This window comes from Sitophilus oryzae, unplaced genomic scaffold (genome assembly GCF_002938485.1).
Source record: "Sitophilus oryzae breed Bouriz unplaced genomic scaffold, Soryzae_2.0 scaffold_1178_pilon_pilon, whole genome shotgun sequence".
In the NCBI taxonomy this organism is placed as follows: Eukaryota; Metazoa; Arthropoda; class Insecta; order Coleoptera; family Curculionidae; genus Sitophilus; species Sitophilus oryzae.
This window is the reverse complement of record NW_022145813.1, coordinates 2217035-2240277: the sequence shown is the minus strand read 5'-3', so window position 1 is coordinate 2240277 and position 23243 is coordinate 2217035. Positions and strand designations below refer to the sequence as shown.

Sequence of the window (23243 nt, the reverse complement as noted above, 5' to 3'; positions counted from 1 at the left end):
ATGTACATTTTTGATGATAATGCTTTTTATTTGTTTGGGTACAATTTTTTATGTCTACAAACAATATTTTTGTTAAACAAGAACGACATAGGTATTAATAGATATAACACATGTTTTCTTCCTTCTTTCTTCCTAGCAAAAACCTTAACTTTTTTCGATTAGTTTATATTGATACTAGCGTGTACCAGCGACTTCTTTCGCGTCGAATTAAGCATTTGTAATGGTGATGATAAAGCAAAGTAAGAATTTCCATTAACATACAAACTGGATTAAATTTTCTCACATTTATGTCAGCATGAGAAAAAACAATATGGCGATATTATTATATAACTTGGTAATATTTGAGGGGTAGTTTTATCTCGTTGGAATTTGACTTTCGAAAAATCCGTTTGCCAAAAATAAGCTTTTTACGTCAAGCAGTTTAAGCAGAATCGTGGTTAAGAAATTACCCAACTTTTTGGAACACCCTGTATGATTTTTTAAAAAATTTCGGAATATGTAAAAAAAACAAATAAATTATGCTTGTCCAAGCGTTTTCCCGAAAGACTAATCGTTTTTTAAATAACAAATATTGTAATATTTGGGGGGCGTTTTCACCCTCTTGGAATTTGAGATTCGAGAAAACCCTCCTTATCGAACCTCTACACCCCACTGTCAATCCGTTTGGCAAAAATCAGCTTTAAACGTCAAGCAGTTTAAGCAGAATCGTGATTACTCAATGGTCATATTTTATGAAACACCCTGTATAAATTTATAAAAAATCTTAAAATATGTAAAACAACAAAATAAAATATACGTGTTTAAGTTTTTTAAATAAAAAATATTTTAATATTTGAGGGATAGTTTAACCCCCTTAGAATTCGAGTTTCTAAAAATCCCTTCTTATCGAACCTCTACACCCTAAAGTCAGTCTGTTTTCCAAAAATCAGCTTTTTACGTCAAGCGCTTTAAGCAGGATCGTGATTAATCAATGACCAGATTTTTCGAAACACCTGTATACATTTTTAAAAAATCTTAAAATATGTAAAAAAAGCAAAATAAAATATACGTGTTTAAGCGTTTTTTCGGAAACTTGACCGTTTTTTAAATAAAAAATATTGTAATATTTGATGGGTGGTTTCACCCTCTTGGAACTGGAATTTCGAAAAATCCCTTCTTATCGAACCTCTACACCCTAGAATCAACCTGTATGCTAAAATTGAGCTTCTTACGTTGTGTAGTTTGAGCAGGATCGTGATTAATCAGTATGTCAGTTACTGAAGGATTTTATATATTAGTATAGATTATATCCAAGAAAAAAACTATTAATAGCGAGTAATTCCACCTGTATTGACCATTACTGCTTCAACTTATATCTTATTTTTTATTTTTTCTTACCTTCTCTGTATTTCGTTACAGAATTGGAACGAGATGAATCGCTACCCATTATCGACAACATGACCGAGGTGGCCTTTGCACCGAATTTGGAAAATTTGGAAAACTTGGAACCGCCCCATTTGGAGTCCAACGTGCTTCCGGAGAAAATCATAGAGAATCAGATCGATCTGACCGACGACGACCCGTCTGACCCGGTTAAACTGGGCATAGCAGTGCGGGAGGAGAACAACGTCGTTTCCTTTTCCATCGAGGAATTGACAGATGACGTCGAAGAGCACGATCAGCACGATCAGAGCAATGAAGGGTTGGTCCAAACCGCAAACGATAGCAATAAGATGGACGAGGACGAGCCACAAGCAATCGATAATCAGGAGGCAATGTGAGTTTATTTTATTTATATTTTTTTTTAATATACAGGGTGGGACCGGAACAGTATTCCGGAAACTTCGGCAGCTTATTAAGTAAAAAAGTTCGTATAAATGTATGTCCGAAAATAGTTAGTTTCGGAGATACAGGGTGTAGAAGTTTCATTTTTATTTCGATTTTTTCCAAATAATTTCTGTAGTAAAATCAATATTTGGATGAAAATTAGTGTCTAGAAGTTTTTTGACATTTGTTTACGCCACTTAATGTGTTTTAACTGTTTTGAAGAGTAATAACTTTTCGTCCGTACCTGTATAAAAGTACTGACTGAAAAAATATACATTTCCGTAACATAAAACTGTCTCTTGGTAAAAATCGTGACCGTTGTCAAGATATTTAGAATGGAACTGGTCTGAAAAAAAAATAAACACTTTGAGTAGATAGTTATTTGACTGAAATAATAAATTAGGGAAATTTTTATTTTTTTAATTAATCATAAATTTTTCAGCGAAGAACTGATAAAACAGTTTCTGTTGAACTTTTGGCATAAAAACATTTCAAATTTATGACTTCAGTCTAATAACTATTTAGTCAACAAGTTTAATTTATGTCAATGATGACAGGTATTAATAATTTCGATTCCAAATATCTCGAGAACTATTACTCGTAGCGATTTTCCTCAAGAGTCCTTTTTTACGTACAAATTTTTATTCTATTTATATATATAAAATATATTTTATTCTATTTATATATATATAAAATATATTCTATAATTTCTATTCCAAATAACTCGAGAATCATTACTCGTAGCGGTTTTTACAAAGAGATTTTTTTTTAAAAATCGTCGAAAATGTATATTTTGTACTCAGTAGTTTTATACAGGTACGGACTAAAGGTTATTACTATTCAAACCGGTTAAAAAATATGTAGGTGGCGCCCTCTACAAGTAGGAGTCATATTGACATCAAAATCAAATTTATCATGTCAAAAAATTCCCAGACATCAATTTTCATCCAAAGATTTACGTTACTTCATGAATTATTTGGAAAAAATCGAAATAAAAATGAAACTTCTACACCCTGTATCTCCGAAACTAAGCATTTTAGAACATACATTTATACGAACTTTTTTACTTATTTTTATCTGCAGAATATGCTGCCAAAGTTTCCGGCATACAGTTCGGACCACCCTATATATCTATCAATTTCAGTTTAGTTAAAAAATACCTATATTTTATATTCTTAATATAACTTTATTAGGGAGACAGATCAAAATGAAGAACAACAGCCACAAGAGTCTAGTAAAATTGTAACGCAGGAAAATGATCATGTCAATGAAATGCATGTGGACGACGCAAATGTTAGTGAAAAGATAACTGACGTTGAAGAAAAAACAAATAATGAAGAGACTAATATCATCCAAGAAGAAGAGAAATTCGAAGAAGAAGAGAAATTCGAAGATGAAGAGAAATTCGAAGAAGTAGAGAAAGTGGAAGAAAAAGAAGTGGAGCAGGCAGTGGAAAAGGCTGTGGAAGCCGACGTTAACGAAGAATTAGTGGATAATACAGTAGATGATACGGTAAATAATGAAAATGTAACAAATACGGACTTGGTGCAAGTTGAGCAGCTGGAGGGAGCAAAAATGACTGAAAACGAATGTGATATTGAACGTACTGAAATTGAAAATAAAGACGTAGATGATAGAGAAGTTGCAATAGAATCTCCGGAGGAATTGGCACAAAAAGAAAATATTTTGAACGTAAGTTAGTCAAATCATTTCTGCTTTATTTTGATTATCGTTAGGTGCTAACAGTTCCTAATTTACACTTATTAGTAGAAATACTCTTAAGTGTAATTTCTTCAATGTTTAATGTTTTTTTTTCGCTAAGCCTGGTTGTACTTCATTTAATCTACTTTACTTTTACGCTGTTTGTATGATATCACAGATTAGGTATACTATATGTATACAGATAAAAATCTTATCCCTAATTCGTGGTACGAAAATTATTTTTTATGACGATGTGCAAATGAGTAAAATTTCCTGTGCGCAAAAATAAACTCGCGTAAAATAACAATAAACAGCGTAATAGAGAGATATCGCTAAACTGAATAGCGGGCATGGACGTTAATAAGGCCAGGTGTTATTTCCTTTACGTGAGGAGGTATTAACTCTCTTCGTTTATAGTTATCGGATAGGAAAGAATTCTGTTCGCGTCGCATCCGCTATTTAAACTTAACCTAACTTTGAATTTAAAACTTTGAAATTGTTTTGTTTACTAGGTATTTTAAAACTAAAGGGCTACAGTGCTTTATTGTTCAACGTCTGCCAGTGGGTTTAGGGTAACAAGCAACAAATTCTCTTAGAAGGGCTAAGTCGTCATCTGCTGTAAACCTAAGCCTCTTATAGGTTCTTTAATATTGGAAGAGGTGGAATTTTAGGCCATATTTATTTAATTAAAACTAATCCCAGCTACTTAAATATCAAATTACCTAATAAAACTAAAGTAATAATTCAAAACAATTCAAACATGACCTAAAATAAAAGATCTCGCCGGCCGGCCCCGGTTGTCAAATACCCGCACATGCCCATTTAAGCAATTTTTAAACGTTATTTAGAAATAGCGCTTGGTGTAATTGATCCGCAAATTACGTCAGGCGGTAACGATTAGCGGGTGTTAAGGTACGCGTAAATACTGCAAGACGCTATTCGGTTTTCCGATATCTCTCTAATATCTGTGCCGGTCAGGCGCTGTGCACAATTTTAGAGGCCATAAGTGGGCGTGCTATGTGCGCAAACTAGTAACCTAACTAGTGCCCGATTCCGAAAATTGGAACCAAAAATAAAAACAATAAAGAAAAAACAAAGTTTATAATCTGTATAATCTGTGATGATATCAACCGTTTTTGTCAAAGTCGTGTTGAACGGCTTCGTAGCAGCCAAGTAAGTTGGAAGGAAGTCTACTTACTTTGATGTTAAAAAGCCTTCCAACTCGACTTTGATCAAACAGTCAATACTACACAAGCAGCGTACAAGTGAGACGCGCGCAGCATTATAAGTACAGTTATATGGGTTAGGTTAGATTGCCGTGCACCAAGTAACTTTGACCGTGTCATCCTGCCTTTAATAGTTTTTCTTTACGCTAATACTATACTTAAACTGTTGGCAATAGTTGCTAGAAACACGTTATATTAGATTGGCAAATATCAACTATAGTTCATATCAAATAAACTTTTAGTCACGTGATTAAGCTTGACCGGCACAGCGTTGCCCACTTTTACATATTTTCTTTTAATCAAAATATTTTAGGAAACAAATAAATTAATTATAAATATATAAACAGTTATTATTTACATCAACAAAACTCACCTTCTTAACATCACTTAAGGGACATAAAGGACCATTACTTCATACCGTTCAAAATATTCTAATAAAGTTGCCATGACTTTTTATGGCTATTAAGTTATCTTGTACACTTCGCACTAAAAGAGGTTCTAAAATGAGCAATGTTCGACTGCAAGGTCTGCTAGTAAACATTCTTAAGCTTAAAGTATCACAACACTATTTATTTAAACCAAAACTCGTAATACAAAACTAAAGTGTCAAAATGAATGACAATATCAGGAAATAAATAAGTAAATGTGGTAACTTGACATTTTTTAAGCAGAGCTACCACCTGAATCCCCGGCGCGAAATTTAAATTCCAGTTAGTCAGCCCGGCGCCGAATATATCCATGGTTGGCAACAATGAATTTAAAAATCGCGCCCTCGATTACGTAACTAAAAGTTTAATTGATATCAAATATAGTGTAGTTATTTTTTGCAAAATTTATTTTGAAGTTTTAACAAGTTCCGATAAGTTTTTAATAAAGTCTCTAATTCAATTTTATTATATACAGTGCAATCTCTTTAATTTGTTGCAATTTCAGGCTCTCGGTCTACAAAGAGCAAAAGAAGCGAAGATACAAAAGTCCAAAGAGAAGGCCTCCACTTCAAACACTAAAAACGATAATTATACAGGAACTCTGAAAACTGTGATAAAAATTAACAAAAAGAAAGGCAAGAACTCGTTGAAAATGACGTTGCAGAAACATAAAAGCAAAGGAGATGACGCTAATGCTGCCGAAGATGGATACAAGATTATGAAAGAGGTGAGAATAATATAAAAGCATATTTCATTTTGATTAATTATTGATCAAATCAAATATTTTGCATTTCCTTTTAACAGAAAACAAGTATCAGACATCTTAGTAAAACACATTTGTTGTAATTTTTCTTCAGATAAGACAAATATAACTGATACAGTATTGTCAGAATAACAAAGAGAACTTTCTGGCATAATGGATGCCTAAATATTTTTTCGTATACCAAGAGCAATATCTGAGTAATACCCTCCATTTTTTATTACTTTTTAGCGATCCTGTATGTACAGGGTGGGTCAAATTCGACGCTTTTAAATGGAAACACCCTTTTCTATAGGAGATAGACGAAAACTAATATCGGTGTCTGGAGCTCAAATTTCATCAAAAACATGATGGTGAAAACCGCTACATTAATATCTTTTACCGTTTCGGAGTTACGGGGTGTTTTTCAAAAATGTGCATTTTTAATAAATCGCTGTAACTTTTTTGCTATGGAAAATTTTGTATTTTTGTGAAAAAATTTCCAAAGCACCTTTTTACGTAGAATTTAATGGTTTAAGAATAATTTTTTTTAAATTAATAATTTAAGAGTTATCAACAGAAAAATTGATTTTTTCTTTGGTACACCCTCTATATTTCTAATTAACTGTAAAGAATTTAAAATTACCTTTCCAAAAATATAGCACACTTGATATTTTGTTATAATCCCCTTCGAAATACAGAATTTTAAAAGTTCGCCACTTTTAACTAGTAGGCTTTGGATCCCTTATTGATGATATGCCCTTAATGGAACTCGAAAACATATTTTTCCAGCAAGACGACTCTGAACGCTGAAGTTATCAGCAAATATTTGCAGCCAATTTCAAGAATAATTGAATAACTAACCAAGATCCCAAACTTTGGCCGTCGAGGGCGCCTGACTTCCCATGGATCTAATCCTATGGATATATTTGCGGAAGAATAAAGGTTCCTTATTCCGTATAATCTAGACAAGAATTAGAAATACTTAGCAGTTATAAGAGGGTATCTTTCACCCCCACTGAGTTAATGAATTCCGCGAGAAATGTTCAAAAACTGCCCCGTCTGTCCATAACAGAAGACGGTCGATATGTCGAACACCTGTAGCAAAATCTCATGTCTTGGTTTGCTATTATTTATTTTTATTGTTATTAGATATAGTTTGAATGTGTTGATGTTGGTTAAATATATTTTAAATTGTTATAAAATTCTGCATCTCTCATAACAAATATTATTTTCATGCTCACAGCTTGAATTTTTTGCATTATAGCCAGTGCCGTTCAAATCCTACTCATTTAAAGCGGGCAAATTTTTATATACTCTATATCTCGAAGAGGAATTGAGTAAAATAACAAGTGTGTTATATTTTTGGAAAGGTAATTTTAAATTCTTTACAGTTAATTAAAAATATACAGGGTGTCCCATATAAAAAATCAAATTTTCTGTTGATAATTCTTAAATTATTAATTAAAAAAAGTATTCTTAAACCATTAAATTCTACGTAAAAAGGTACTTTGGAAATGTTTTCATAAAAATACAAAATTTTCCATAGCAAAAAAGTTACAGCAATTTATTAAAAATGCATATTTTTGAAAAACACCCCGTAACTCCGAAACGGTAACAGATATCGATATGCGGTTTTCACCATCATGTTTTTGACAAAAATTGAGCTCCAGATACCGATATTAGTTTTTGTCTATCTCCTATAGAAAAGGGTGTTTCCATTTAAAAGCGTCGAATTTGACCCACCCTGTACAGATAACGATATTTATGTCTTGTATTTTTTTATTGCAGGGTGCTTCCACTTCATGGAAACACAACAAAGATTCTTCTGATACAGCTGGTGCGCATCGAAAATCACATTATTCTAATCGATCTAACATGGGTAATTATTCAGGTTTAGGGCTCAAAATATTTTATACATTACAAACATAGCTTATTCAGTGCGCAACTATCCAGCTTCACGTATATGCCTTAACACAGCCTTAATGGAGCTCAGAATATAATTACATAATACAAACGACACATTTTAATGTAAAGGACTATATGTTGGTTAGCTGGTACTGAATAGGCTGTGATTACCAACACAGCTATATAACATTATTAATAATTTAATTATTATAATTCTGTCGTAGTTAAAATCTGAGTACAGTTAGTTCTTTTTATTCTAATTTTGATAGTAAAATGGCATAAGAGGTGTTAACAATATGTAAATATGGGTACTTTTACTGGATGACAGATTTAGCTAAAATAATCTTAACATAATATTCTTTTATTTATAAATTAATCAATTTATTTTCAATTTTATATGTTATTAATATTTAAGTACTTTTTTCATTATTTTTTCTTTTTTTTATAAGTAATATTTTTACAAACTAAATTTCTTTTCAATTTAAACCTTGTACTCTTTCAAGAAATCTTTATAACTGATTTATTTCTACAAGCTTCTATAAATATCTAGGAATAAATATAATTTCAATTAGTTAGAATTTTTTAGAAACAAGTTCATTCGTCAGTGGAAAAATTCAGTATATTGCTTTGAATATTTACAAAATTTAAAGTTTTCTTCAATTTTTTCAAACATAAGGTTAACATTATTATGATATACGTACTTCATATTTTCTCATATTTAAAGTAGGTACTGTATGATCGAAAAAAATGCGTCAAATTGGCCTGGAACAGGGTGGTACGTATAATTATATTGGAGAAGCTACGGCAGTATATTCTGCAGATAAAAATAAGTAAAAAAGTCCTTATAAATTTATTTTCTAAAATGCTCCGTTTAAGAGATACAGGATGTAGAAGTTTCATTTTTATTTCGATTTTTTTTTCAAATAATTTCTGACCTAATGTCGATTTGGACTAAAGATTTGGATGAAAATTGGTATCTGGGTATTTTTTGATATGATTATGATGTCAATATCACTCCTATTTGTAGGTGGCGCCACCTACATACTGTATGCACTTTTTTAACTGTTTTGAGAAGTATATAATAACTTTGTGTCCGTACCTAATATAAAACTACTGAGTGACTACTTTTTTAAGTTAGTCATGAAAAATTTATTATTCTTTAAAATAGCTAAAAAAAATTAGCTATTTTGAAGAGTAATACTTTTTTGTCCATACCTGTATACACTACGTTGTTATCCGTAATTTTTTACATAAAAAAGGTCTCATAGTAAAAATCGCTACGAGTAATGGTTCTCAAGATATTTGGAATCGAAAAAGTCAATATATTATACATGTTGACTGGATAGATATTAGTCTGAAATAAAAATTTGAAATGTTTTTGTGCCAAAGATCCAACAGAAACTGTTTTATCGTATTTTATCTAGAAAAAATTATGATTAACTTAAAAAAATAGTCACTCAGTGATTTTATACAGGTACGGCCACAAAGTTATTACTTCTCAAAACAGTTAAAAAAACATGTAGGTGGCGCCCCCTACAAGTACAAATATCGACGTTAGTTCAGAAATTATTTGAAAAAAAATCAAAGGTAAATGCTGCACTCTGTATATCTGCACAAGATGTTGCCGAAGTTTCCCGAATACAATTCAAACCACCCTGTAGAACAGCGATCTTCATTTCCAAGCCTACCGCGGCGCGGTTTCTTTTTTCGACTGTGTGGAACTTATATTTCGTTATATTTAAAAAATAAAAGAAAACATAAAAATAAACTATGGTTTATCTTTCTCTTTTACTATAGCAATTACATTTTAAGTATTTAGGTATTATTTAATTTATTAAATTAATTAATGGCACACGGATATAAAAGCTTGTATCATTCTAATCAGGTGATGGATTTCTTGGGTAATGCTTGAAATGCCCAAATTTAAACATATATTTTAAGGTATAGTCTGTGCGGTGAGAGGGTATAAGCTTGGTATATTCTCCGTCGGTGCTGCCACCATCGGATAATACTGTAAACAGCGGACGAATCAAATACACGGATTTAAATAAGGAATACACGAAAAATTTGTTATATAAGTATTCTAAAAATGTTAGAAAGTATAATTTGTGAAAATTCTAAACATAAAAATAAAAAAGTAAATATTTTGATATCTTCAGAAGGTCTAACTTGTATTATAATTGATTATTCAAGGTAAGAAAACCTTTTAGATGAGTTGAAGTACGGTAGCGAGCATAGTTTTAAACACCGGTTTTGCTGCTGGGACATAACTGGGGCTATTTGGGCTATAACGAAATTTTTTAAAGGTACAAAATTACAATTTTAGAAGACATTCGTAGAAAAATAGCACTAGTTGATTAAAAAGAAGTATACTACTAATATTGATTAATTTATATTTTATCCTCATAATCTGTTTGTTCCAACCAGCATTTCACGATCGTTTCGAAATCGTACTCGAATCGGTTTTCTTGCACTTTGTTAGCATGCGCGGACTTCGAATAGTTTCGTGACGGTGCAAAAAGTATCAACGTTGGAACGCTTTGTGGATTGTTTTCGGAACTGTCAAAAGTGTCAAGCGTGCGTGTATCAATCGGTTTTTTGTTTTTGTTCGAGGAAACAGGAAAATACGATTAAAGCTTACCTAAATATTGTTCATTTTTCACCCTTTCACAAGACAGCAACTCCAAATTGTCACTAACTGAAGTGGAGGTAAGGATATCAGTCATACCATCGTCGCTCATCCTTAATTATTATCTATAGACAATTATGAAAGTATACAATTTAAAATTTCCGAACCATTTACTCCATACAAACTCACAAGCAAAAGTATAACGCACACGTATTCGAATTCGTATAAAATAACCAAGACAGAAGCAACAGCCGGACGCCGGACCAGAATCAGCTGTTAAAAATCGATAATCCCTGCCAATATGCTTTAATGCGCAAGTCAACCCAAACAGTTTTCTTTGGACCATGTACCGAAATTACCGTTCTGAAATCGTAACTAAACGATCCCACGGTAGGTTGGTACGCAAATAGGATCGTCCGATAACCGTCAAATCTCGATTGGAACACATTTGAATTACTGCGCACGAGCGTGATCGTTCGGTGACGGTTCTGCGGCGGGTTGGAACAAGCCTCTCTATTTAATTTTTTGATTATGTAATGGGTACTTTGTTGTACTCACTTCTTTCGTCGAACTGCTTGAATCCATATTTGCTTTTGATCAAATCGGTGTGAAAAGCTGTAAAGCTATAAAATGTTGTTTCGGGAGAGTTGAATATCCGGTAGAGTTGAATTATTGAATGGTATTGCACCAAAGAACCACGTAATTACGCTCTTCTTTGCGTGTTAACATTTTTTTCGGAAATTTTATTGATATTTGAAATTTTTAAAACACAACCCGACGCCCAGTTTGGGTTCTTTTTCATTTAATTTTTACTACCCGGAACTGCGTTACATCACACAAACCTCGTACCTGAGTGGTTTATAGTTTCAATAACAGCGCTAGTAAAAACTATTATCAAAGCAAACCTTTGAAGGAGGGTAAAAGGACAATAACTCACAATCTTTAAATTGTTTAATTTAAAAAATTTAATGCTTAAAAAAGCAAGGGGGGCCATTTTTACGCATTAAATTTTTTTAAATTAAACAACTTAAAGATTGTGAGTTATTGTCCTTTTACCCTCCTTCAAAGGTTTGCTTTGATAATATGTACTCACACTGGGTTAGAGAACGTTTAGTAAAAACTATTATACTTAAATATTATGACAAAGCCACGATTTTAACATTTGGAATTTAGAATGAGTGGGAGGGGGGTTAATCACTGTGACCTTACAGATCTATTGTCCCCCTTTCCTGAGTTATAACTCATCATACAGTCCCAGAGCTTTGACAAAAGCCAGTATCTGGCACGGTTTTACAGAGGGTAGTTCTCCATCTCCAATATCAGTCGTACCAAAGTTCATGGCACGAATGGTTGTCGTCTCGGCGCACTCAGTGATGAGGTGTTCTGGTATTTCCCCATTTTCCCCACAGAATCTGCATTTGCCGTTTCTTCTTAGTTTCAGTCTACTGAGGTGTTCATTGAGGAGACAGTGTCCTGTTAAAAACCCCGTGACAATCCGAAGATTGTTCTTATTTAAATCCAAGAAGATCTTTGATTTTTCTTGGTCGTAAGCCCTCAGAAACTTCTTCGAGTGTCTTGGACCGTTGCAAGATTCTCATTCCAGGTTACGGATGGAGTCTCCCAAGTTCTTGAGTTCCGCCTTTAGTTGGTTTCCGCTTGGAAATCAGAACGGTTCTGGTCCAGTTAGTGGAGTGTTCGCTGCTTTTCTAGCTAGATAATTTGCTTTTTCATTGCCTTCTATCCTTTGGTGAGCAGGCACCCAGAGTAGGATGACTTTGTTTATTTTTTAACATTACATATTTTAATGCGATCAACATGAAATGTAATCAGGACTGCGTGAATTCAAGTGAGTCGAAAGCTTCTGATTTCTGCCGTAACGAGCGCTGCTGTCGAAATTTTTAAAATCAACTTTGATGCACCAAGCCTATACCATTTCAACATATGACATTCTAAATATAACAAAAAACATATATTTTTTAATTAAAACGACGTAGTCTTTTCAAAAGGTCACGTAGTCTCTCACCGGACGTGCTATACACTCATTATCCAATTATTTTAAATAATTTTGAAATTATATTTTTCTTTCATAAAGATGGAAGTAGTGAACACACTTCGGACGGTGAACCGCCACCAACCGATAAATCTGATCCGGAAAAATCGTTGGTTATACCGGAAAAGGCGAGTTCTTTCAGCATCCATCCGGGCAGGCTTTGCAAGGACGAATGTTCGTACTGTTTCGGCAAGTTTGGACTGTTTGACACGCCCTGTCACATTGCTCAAATGAAGAGCACTGAAAGACAAAATAAAATTCTTGCAAGTAAGTTAATCTTCTTTTTGAATAGTTCATTATCTTTTTAATGAAGTTTATAAAAAAGTTAGTTACATACCTGTTCTATAATAGATAGTTAAAGCACGGCAAAAGACTGCTAAATTATTAAACAGCCTCTACACTATCCCCGGAATGTTTTACGAAATAGGGCAACGGTCTAGCTACGTTGAAACACCGGTTCCCATTAGAACACCGAAGATAAGCGACGTAAGGGGATACTGGTGGATGGACGGGTGACCGGTTTGAAACTCTGTATCGTGCTGTTGTCCAAGGGAAAAGTGTAAAATCTATTGATACACACTGCTCATTCACGCCGGTTCCAGGCCGGATGAGATCGGATATCTCGTGAGTCAGAGTTGATTTAGACACTTCCTAAGTCGGTAGGCCATTGACCATGATATGGCCGAGCACCCGGTTCGAATTCCGCGTAAACAAAGTAGGCCCCGTCCAGATTAGCCCAGGCAGCAAAAAGGAGACATTAACTGAAATATTTACTTTACTTTTTTTTACGAAATATTTTTGGAAATATTTCGTAAAACATTTCGCAAAACATTTCTGGAAATAGCACGAAGCAATCAAGGTCAAACGTAGTTGTGGCTTCAGAAAAATAAGTAAACATAGAGTATGAATAAATTTTGCTAATTTGTAATGGAGTGTAATGTAATACCACTATATTAAACTGGTATGAAAAATCAGAAACAGTGTATTTAGAAAACAGTTACCGATGGTAGATTAAATTGGCTATTCCTCTAGGTTACACAAGAATATTTAGAAAATCCTTTATGGGTATTTCGCCACTGCACTGCAAGGAAATCTACAAAATAAAATAGTTATTTTTTGTAAACACTTCTGCGTTAAACCTAAACGGACACTGCTTGTCAGAACTTATGTTTACAGTTATACAAATTTGCCTAACAAAGAAAAAATTGCTTAACGTCTCGGAAAGTTTATCTCTTTCCGTCGTCGGAAGCAAAAAAAAACAAAGAATAAAGAAAAAACTATTTAAAATATTTAAATTTAATTATTCGAGAACACTTTACTTTTTTTAAAACAGATACGTCTACAAGAAACCGTTGACGTTCTGTTTGTTTTTACGTGTTGTTTTTGCTAACGGTAAAAAAAATCTTTTGCCTCGGGTACAGATACCGCCACGTTTTGGAAATAGGTCAAAACGAAACAAAAAACAAAATACGCCAAAAAATACCCCCCGCCTTCCTCACGAGTAGTTTTCAGTCGCTTTTAAGAATCGAAAGTAGATCGAGGTAAACCGAAGTGGGTCAAGACAACTGGAAATAAATCGAAATACGACAAAGTTGAGCGACGAAATAAGGCCTGTTTCGAAGAGTTCTCCGCATAGTGTAGAGGCTGTTTTAGGGGGAATACGGAGATACTTGACGTAACGTTAGTCAATGGTTGTACATAATATACATAGGTCACATATTAAGATACTTTTTTGTTGATATCACGTCAAAAAATTCTGAAAAATATTAAAGTGTAAATTTCATAAGTTATATTATTGTATGGATGGAATTCAGGCAACAACATTGTCGATAAATAAATAATGTTTAAACATAATCAACTTTCTAGATAGTAACTTAAAATATACCTAATCCTAAATAACCTTTTTATTTTTAAGGTGAAAAACACTTAACCAGAGATTCGTGCTTATGTGACGCCTGCTACAGACACGTGGATCGCAAATCAAATTCGCCCTCTTACATAAACAAATCCTTAAAACGAAACTCTTTGGTCGCGCCCGGACCCAGACAGAACCATTGTCACGTGCTCGGCTGTAACAACGTCTCCAACAATATCCTACGTCGCAAGTGGATCATTAAAATGCGAAAAAGTATCTGCCAAGCGGTAAGGGGATCACAATTCAACGTACGTATGCGTAGATGTATTTGTTTAAATGTATCTATTTCGTCGTTACAGATTAATATCGATCTGGACAATCCCGGTCTGCATTCGATTCCGCTTTGTGATGAGCACTTCACTGCCTTAGAACATTTGATGGTGTGCGCCATGTGCAAGAGGCGCTTGGCCAGGAATCACATACATTATTTGGGGCCGGAGGTTAAGGAACTCAACGAGGCTTTGAAAGATGATGGTAAGTATCTATTTGTAGATAGTAATAAAAAACGGATTTAGTCAAAAAATATCAAAAACCAATAAAGATCAAATACCTAGTATCTACTAAAAATATAGTCTGTCCAATGACAGGATCCATGACAGTGACAATTGTATCTCATTTTAATTCAGAGATAAATTCTATTTTCTGTCATTATTTATACGAGTGTTGTCGTTTATATTTTGCATATAGAAACATAGTAGGCGCCTGTCAACATATATCAAATGTCAAAATTAAATGCCATCTTTAGTTAATTTAAAGTTTGTGTAATTTAAAGTGTTTAAAGCTTAATTTTAAATAAATTGTAGATTTGATACTCAAGCACGTCAACGGAGAAATATCGTACGATAACGGACGTTTTGAGACTTTTTTGACAAATTTAATCTAACCCTAATAAAAATATAATTGTACAGGATCTAGCAACGTCGGAAAATCGAGAATTTCAAGAAAGCTGGTTCCCTTTTTTAGGTCTTTTTTTATTACTGGCAATTTTGAACAATAAATGGATATTTTTTTGTATGGCGTATGACGTCACAGGTGATATGCGCAAACTGAACGGAATTGGAGCCGCTATCGATCATACCTTGTTTTCTTTGTATCATGTATGAATATGACATTAATCAAAATTAATAATAACTATCTCTGTAACCATCTATCAAAGAATGAAATCGAATTGATATTACCATAGAAACGCCTTTTGATTTTTAGGACTTAAAAAAATTCAACACTATTTTCACGTTTTTCTTAATTTTCTCTGAAACGGTATGGAAATTTCGAAAAATATAAACGGATTAGCCATTTTAGGACAAGCAAAAATTTTATGAAGAATACATTTTTCTCAAAATGTCAATAATAAAAAGGTTTTTTCTCTTGTAAACCCAATCTGGGGACATACTGTATATGCAAAATATAAAAGACAACCCTTGTATATCGTCTGTCGAAATTTTCCCTAGCTTGTTGGACAGTCTATACCGGGTGCGTCTCAAAACGGGCTCACCCCTATAACTTTTTTTATTTTTTCAGATAAAGAAACGAGATTTGGTATGTTAGTATATGACATAAATTAGGACTGATTAACGTATTCAATTGTTTTTGGTCACTTCCTGTTTCACCGGAAATGACTGACAGCAACTTTGTCTACAACTTTTGATTTTGTGATAGCACCCTCGGTATTTTTTTTACTATATTCGATAGAAAATGACTGAATAGAATGACATATCATATGTCAACTTTTGAGATTCTCGCTTAATAAAAAATCGTATTTTAAAATTCAATCTAGAGTGCCATGGGTATGCTAAAAACACAAATTCTTAATCAAGGAGCCTTAAAAAATAGATTTGATCATCTAACGGTTTTAGTTTCTTGTTCCGGCCAGTTAGAAAATGCTCAAATCGTATTTTTAATCATATCATAATTTTTTCAAATGGAACGAGGGTGGCTCATTAGCATATTTGGAAAAGGCATTTTTTTTCGAATAATTTGATACCCATACACTTGATATTTCGAGTCAAATTTTCGATTACGAACCGCAAGTTATAATTTCAAATAAACCATATGGGAAAATGTCAAAAGTTGACATATGATATGTCATTCTATTCAGAGTGTTATTTATATATATTATCGAATAAAGTAAAAAAATACAGAGGTGCCATTTAAAAATCAAAAGTAGTAGTCATTTCCGGTGAAACAGGAAGTGACCGAAAACAATTGAATACGTCAATTAATCCTAATTTATGTCATATACTAACATACCAAATCTCGTTTTTTTATCTGAAAAAATAAAAAAGTTATAGGGGTGAGCCACTTTTGAGACGCACCCGGTTTACAGTGTTTTTCAAGCAACTGGTTTATTAAACGTTTTTTAGAAAAATTTGAATGTTTCAATATTTCCAGGTGCCCTTTCATTCTAAAATATTTTTGGATCAATTTTCTGGAACTTCCGATTTAAACGGAAATGGCTGATAATTTGCTTATTTGAAATAAAACACTCTCTACTTTTTTATATATATATTACTTTTAACACAAGGCACGCCGTTCTCTAACCGTACTCTAACCATGCACCTTCAGCAAATAATTAAAACTCAGGAGTTTTAATCATCTGCTACTCAACAGATTTAATTTTCTGCTGATGATTCTACTATCTGTTAGAGAAACGCGCAGCCAATATTAAAAGTAAAGTGTTTTGGTGTATTGTGGTAAATTAGTGTTTTTCTTTTGTTAATACCTGATGTAAAATTATTTGTTTCAGGTATTCCTATCTATTTATCAGACAAACCAGTAGTATGTAAGTTATGTAAATGTTTTGCATTGATAATCTTGAAAGACCCAGAGGAGAGGGCAGAAAATAGTGTTAACTTTTATACAGAATATAAGAAAAGGTAAGTGGCAAAGGCTTTTATTTTTTTTCTCTTTGACTATTTTCAATAGTACCATTTAAGTGATGAAAAACCTACTAACTTGTTTAATCTTTAGTAAAAATGTATTTTTATTATGTTTCAGACTGTTACATTTTAATGATATTGTTCCAATGGACGCAGCTGCAGCTGAAGAACCCATTGTAGTACCGAGCAAAGGTGAAAAAAATAGTGAGAAAAAAGAAAGTGATAAAGAGTCCGGTAAACGGAAAAAAAGGACGCGCAATTCTTCAAACGAAACAAGTAATAGTGGGAAAGAAGGCCAAGAAGACAGAGATGAGAGAGAAGATACAGAAGAAGGGTAAGTTTATAACTGTCAGTTTTGAATTAACTCTTAACTGACTTAAAAACGAATTTGCAGGTCTAGCGATCGCGCAGATGGTAAAAATATTCCAAATGACAATCAATCAGAGGAAGGAGATGAATATTCAAGCATTGATTACAACACCCTTATTCCGGCGATAGCTATGGAGTGTCCTAGCGATAACGAAAGTAAGAAAGACTACTCCAAGAAATTTATTGGTTTGTCGAAGAGTACGCCTAGAATGGAATCGGTAAGTGCTTATAATTACTTAGTTTTGGGTTGGAACCTTTGGTATTACAGCAGCAAAATAAAACACTAATTCTTAATTAATGATGACTAAAACCAGATTTAATCATCTGTTCATGATGCTAACATGATTAGCGAAACGCGCGTCCACTGTTAAAAGTAAAGTATTTTAGTGTATTGTGGTGAATTAGTGGTTTATTTTGCAAACATTTATAGAACGAACGCATACTAAGGGCTGGCAAAGGTTAGTTTTGGGTCGAGATTTTCATATGTAAGAAGAGTACAATGCGTTTATTATGTACTGAACAAAGAGAGAACAGTAAAAACGTTGCCAAACGTATGAAATAAACCTAGAAACTGTGCACATTGCTAAGAGACGTGGAAGAGTATATAGCAGATTCGTCACGGTCGACCGGTCGACCCAAACCCAATGAGTGGTTAAAATTCCAGGGAAGAATGTACATCATGCGTTCAGCTTCACGATTTAATTAAATCTCGTGATACTTTTTTTGTTTATTTATTAACGGGGCATTGTAATTTTCCCTATAGCTTGTAAATTCTTAAGTGCAAGTTAGAAACAAACACTTGCACTTTTGGTAAAAATAAGTGGAATTGAGTTGGTGTTTGACAGTGGGCGCGCTATTAGAACTTCAAAAATCGTTATCTCGAAATCTTTTAGAAATAATTGATTGTAGTTTTTTCAAAAACTTTCTTATTATTTCTGCTATATTTTCTTCACAGACAGTATGTGAAAATCTTGATAAATAAAAAAGGTACACGATTGCTGAAAATTGCAATGCAATAAAAGTAAATGGATGGGTTTTTTGAAATTTTTGAATGGAAAAAAAACAAGCCTATCAAATCTTTCTTATCTTGTAAAACATCCGAACTTCAAAATAAAAAAAAGTTTCAATATCTAGTTTCGTGTGTTGTATGTTAAAAAATTGATCGCGATTACTGACGTTTTCTCATTTTAAAAAAATGGACACCCTAACGATATCCTTATAATTCCATTTCAGATGCTCACAAACATATCTAATGATTTTATCTAGTTATCTTTTCGAAAACAAAGCCTTTTGAAAATAAGCGGTTTGCGATCGTGCTTTTGCTTTACTTGATAGGGAAAAGCCTAGCGGAGAAATGTGGCAACGCTGCAACAGCACACCGTCACATTTCTCTCACTCCGACTTAATAAGATCCCTATGCGATTTACTTGCACACATGTAAATACCGACCCAAAAGTAAGAGTTGCCAGCACGGTATATTACTGAATACTTGTTTTAGATCGGTAATTCTTTGGAGATATCAAGAGGCGGGAAGTTGAAATACGACATAAACAAATACAATGATTTGGCTGCGCAAAAGTTGGGACAGAATCCGTCTATATCGTTGAAACCAAACTATTCGGCGGATAACGAGCAGGAGTTGTGGAGTAAACCTCCGAGCAATCTCATCTCCAATCCTGCTATATCCGTCAGACAGCTCTTCCCAGGTAAGTTTGCATACATTTAATACCTAAAATTATAGTTATCCAATGATATCTCTATTTCTTTTATAACTGAAATTGGTATATTAGAATCTGATTAGGGTTTCCGGTACCGGAGCTGTTTTTCGGAACCGGGAATTTTGGTACCGGGCTTCTTAGGGACCGGGATTTCCCGTTTTTAGCCGACCATACCAATAGGTATGGTAGGCTATTAAGATCAGCAAAAAAGTTTTTTAATTTCACTCAAAATGAGTTATTAAATACAAAATATTTTCATGGTGTCTGTCTGTCCGTCTGTAACACAATAACTCAAAAACCGCTGAACCGATTTTAACCAAATTTGGCACAAAAATACTGTGGCACCCGAGAATCTGGCCATTAGTTTTTGGTGGGGCTGGGGGGTTGGTAAGGGGGTATGGGAGGGGGTTAAAAATTTAAAAAAATCGTAACTTCAAAATTACAGTAGCTAGCGAAACGCGGTTTTCAAATTAAGATTAGGAATAATATTTGCAACAAAATTTGTAATAACATCAAAATCAGTCAAAGTTGCAGTTTTCGAGATATTAACATATTTTAGTATGGGCGGCTATACGTGCCTCCCGGCGCCAATTTTTTTCGATACTTTCGGTACTGACTAATTTTTGTTCAATGGTGCAGTTCTTCAATCAGAAAGCAAGGGATGGTTTTTCAAAGTAAAATGGATAAAAAATTGAGAATCTTAAAGAAAATAATATCAAATTATTAAATAATCAGTCATGAAAAAAATAACATGAACACAAATATGAACACCAACTTAACTGAATTTGAGACAAAAGCCCTAAAATATTGAATTAAAAATGAAATATCTATTAAAACATAACATAATAAATATTATAGAAACTTCAAAAGAGAAAAGAAGTAAGAACAATAATAAATAGCATCATTATTAGAAGAGTTTGATTTCGACCTCTAGAAAGTATCAAAGAAGTATATTTTTTAATTATTGTTAACGAGGCCCGGTTCTGTGATGGCTTAAAGATCTGAACCCTAATTAGTAGTATTAATTAGAGTTTCCAGAATCGTACTAAAATATTTTCGTTGAACGGTTGTGGAGTTCATCAATTAGCAAGCAAGAGATGGTTCTCAAAAGTAAAAGCGGTAAAAAATTGAGTTTCAAATGAAAATAATATCAAATTATTAAACATGAATACAAATAATGGACACAAGCGAAAAAAGAAAACACATAGGTAGCTTAGAAATTACATCAAACATCAACCAACCTCGAAACCTAAACTAAATAAGAAAAAAAACCTAACATTTTTAATTATATTAAAAACTAGTGATGGGAAAAACCGATTAATTTCAATAATCGAGTACTCGAGTATCAAGCGATTGCAATAACCGAGTGATCACTCGAACGAAATTTAAAAATACGGTTTTTTGTCCGTCGCATGCTGTAAGTATCCGTTAACGCCAAGCGCCAAGCAGTAAGCTGCGTGCGCAGGGCACATATTCTATCGGTAATGAACGGCAAGTAGAAAGCGGCGAGCAATTCGCTTGATCACCTGATTTAGTTTATTTCGAAGCATTGTCGATGTAGGTCGTAAAATTTTGTCTCTCAGATACGCAACGGATAAATATACCGGGTGCGTCTCAAAAATGGATCACCCCTATAATTTTTTTTTTCAGATAAAACGAGATTTGGTATGTTAGTATATGACATAAATTAGGATTGATTGACATATTCAATTGTCTGCAACTTTTGATTTTTAAATCGCACCCTCGGTATTTTTTTACTTTATTCGGTAGAAAATGACACTCTGAGTAGAATGACATATCACATGTCAAGTTTTGATTTTCGCATATGGTTTATTTGAAATTGTAACATGCGGTTGATAACGACAATTTGACTCGAAGTACCAAGTGTGTGGTATCAAATTATTCGTAAAAAAATTCTTTTTCGAAATATGCTAATGATCCACCCTCGTTCCATTTGAAAAAAATTGAAATATGATCAAAAATACGATTTGGGCATCTTTTAACCGGCCAGGGCAAGACACTAAAAACATTAGACGATCAAATGTATTTTTCCAAGGCTCCTTGATTAAAAATTAGTGTTTTTAACACAGCCATGGCACTCTAGATTGAAATTTAATATACTATTTGTTTTTAAGCGAATATGTCAAAAGTTGACATATGATACGTCATTATATTTAGAATGTCATTTTCTATCGAATAAAGTAAAAAAATACCGCGGGGCCATTTAAAAATCAAAAATTGTAGTCATTTCCGGTGAAACAGGAAGTGACAGAAAACAATTGAATACGTCAATCAATCCTAATTTATGTCATATACTAACGTACCAAATCTCATTTTTTTATCTAAAAAAATAAAAAAGTAATGGGTGTGAGCCACTTTTGAGACGCACCCTTTTAATCGAGTAGGTGACATTAAAATCGGGTTTCAATTTATTTCATTCTAGGATCGCTTGCGTTCGTCGCTTGGTACTCGTCACTTACATAGCTCGTTCATAATCGAGCGATGTCGGTTATTTCAATAATCGAGTACTCGAGCGAATTTTCGCTCGAGTTATCCCATCACTAATAAAAACATAACTAATACATTCAGCAATATTATACTAAATATTAAAATAAAATATTTAAACTTCAATTATTGCTAATAAACATTATAGAAACTTCAAAATAACTTCAGAAGTAAGAACAGCAAGAGATAGCATCACTATTTATTTAGAAAAGTTTGATTTCGACCGCTAGAAAGTATCAAGTCTTTCACACGTAACAAAAATATGTTTTTAATTATTATTACCGAGTCCCGAAAGTACCGAAAGAACCGGGAATTAATAATTTCGAGTCCCGGTTCTGAACCCTAAATCTGATACCAGTATATCATTACAAAAGTTACAAAGTTATTACTGAATATAAGTAGTATACTCTGTTAAAGCATATATTTTTGAAAGTGGCAGTTGTCTGACATTTTAATTCATAAAATTAAGTAATAACATATACCAGGTTGATATTTTTTAACTCTCATATTATTAGATTCTTCTGTTTACAGAGTTAATTACTACTTTTAACAAACTGTCCATATAACACATAAATGAGTCCATTAAACAATTTTTTTATCTTAAAGCTACATTTTTTTTATTCAGGCGAAGAAGAATTGGGCCTATCTGCCCACATCGACTTTAAGAACGTGGTAGAGCGCACGCCTGAAGGATGGGAAAAATGCGTTTCCACGATACAGTACGACGAAGAAACAAAATTACTGTGGCAAGAACTGCAAAAACCGTACGGAAGCAAAAGTAGTTTCTTGCGGCACTTAATTTTGTTAGAGAAGTATTTTAGGTACGTACAATATTTTTTGACATTAAAAAATTAGAAATTAAAAACATTTAGTTTTCAAGAATTTTTGATAAGCTGCGGAATGTTTAATAAATATATTACATAAAATAGTTCATATGTACTTATTTTTAACTCTGTATATATGATATGTACCATCATACTAATGAAGTAAATTATTGTATTGAATAAAATGATGAAAAAAAGATTTGATAGATTCAATCTTTTTTCAATTTGATTCATTCAGTTACAAAATTTCGAAGTTATTTCGAAGAGTTAAATAATTATGTTTTTATTTATTTATTAGTATTTGACAATAATAATTTGACAATAATAATTAAAAAAAAAATTAACATTTTTTTAATTAAGATGTCAATTTTATGAATTTGATATGTTCCAGTAGCGTTTGTGTATTTTTTCACCTTTACTCATTTTAATGTTACTTTATTTCGTTGTATTTTTTCTTATATACAGGTGAGTCTTAAATAAGTACAAATATTTTTAGAAGTAGTATATTTTGACCCCAGAAAACAAGATTATTAATTTTTTCGCCAATTT

General features: G+C 32.9%; 1 protein-coding gene across 4 annotated transcripts in view; it reads left to right on the top strand.

Moving 5' to 3' along the window:
* LOC115890971 overlaps positions 1–23243 on the top strand; it is a 147140-nt gene that overhangs the window by 110076 nt on the left and 13821 nt on the right. For 2 of the 4 annotated variants that reach the window (XM_030911344.1, XM_030911350.1), the window contains exons 8-19: positions 1399–1756; positions 3000–3498; positions 5667–5888; positions 7692–7782; positions 12530–12754; positions 14403–14650; positions 14702–14876; positions 17146–17275; positions 17397–17612; positions 17673–17865; positions 19146–19353; positions 22496–22691. In XM_030911344.1, coding sequence (XP_030767204.1) covers positions 1399–1756; positions 3000–3498; positions 5667–5888; positions 7692–7782; positions 12530–12754; positions 14403–14650; positions 14702–14876; positions 17146–17275; positions 17397–17612; positions 17673–17865; positions 19146–19353; positions 22496–22691 — 2761 coding nt within the window. The remainder of the gene's footprint in view (positions 1–1398; positions 1757–2999; positions 3499–5666; positions 5889–7691; positions 7783–12529; positions 12755–14402; positions 14651–14701; positions 14877–17145; positions 17276–17396; positions 17613–17672; positions 17866–19145; positions 19354–22495; positions 22692–23243) is intronic. The other 2 variants (XM_030911360.1, XM_030911354.1) reach the window with 2 other exon arrangements.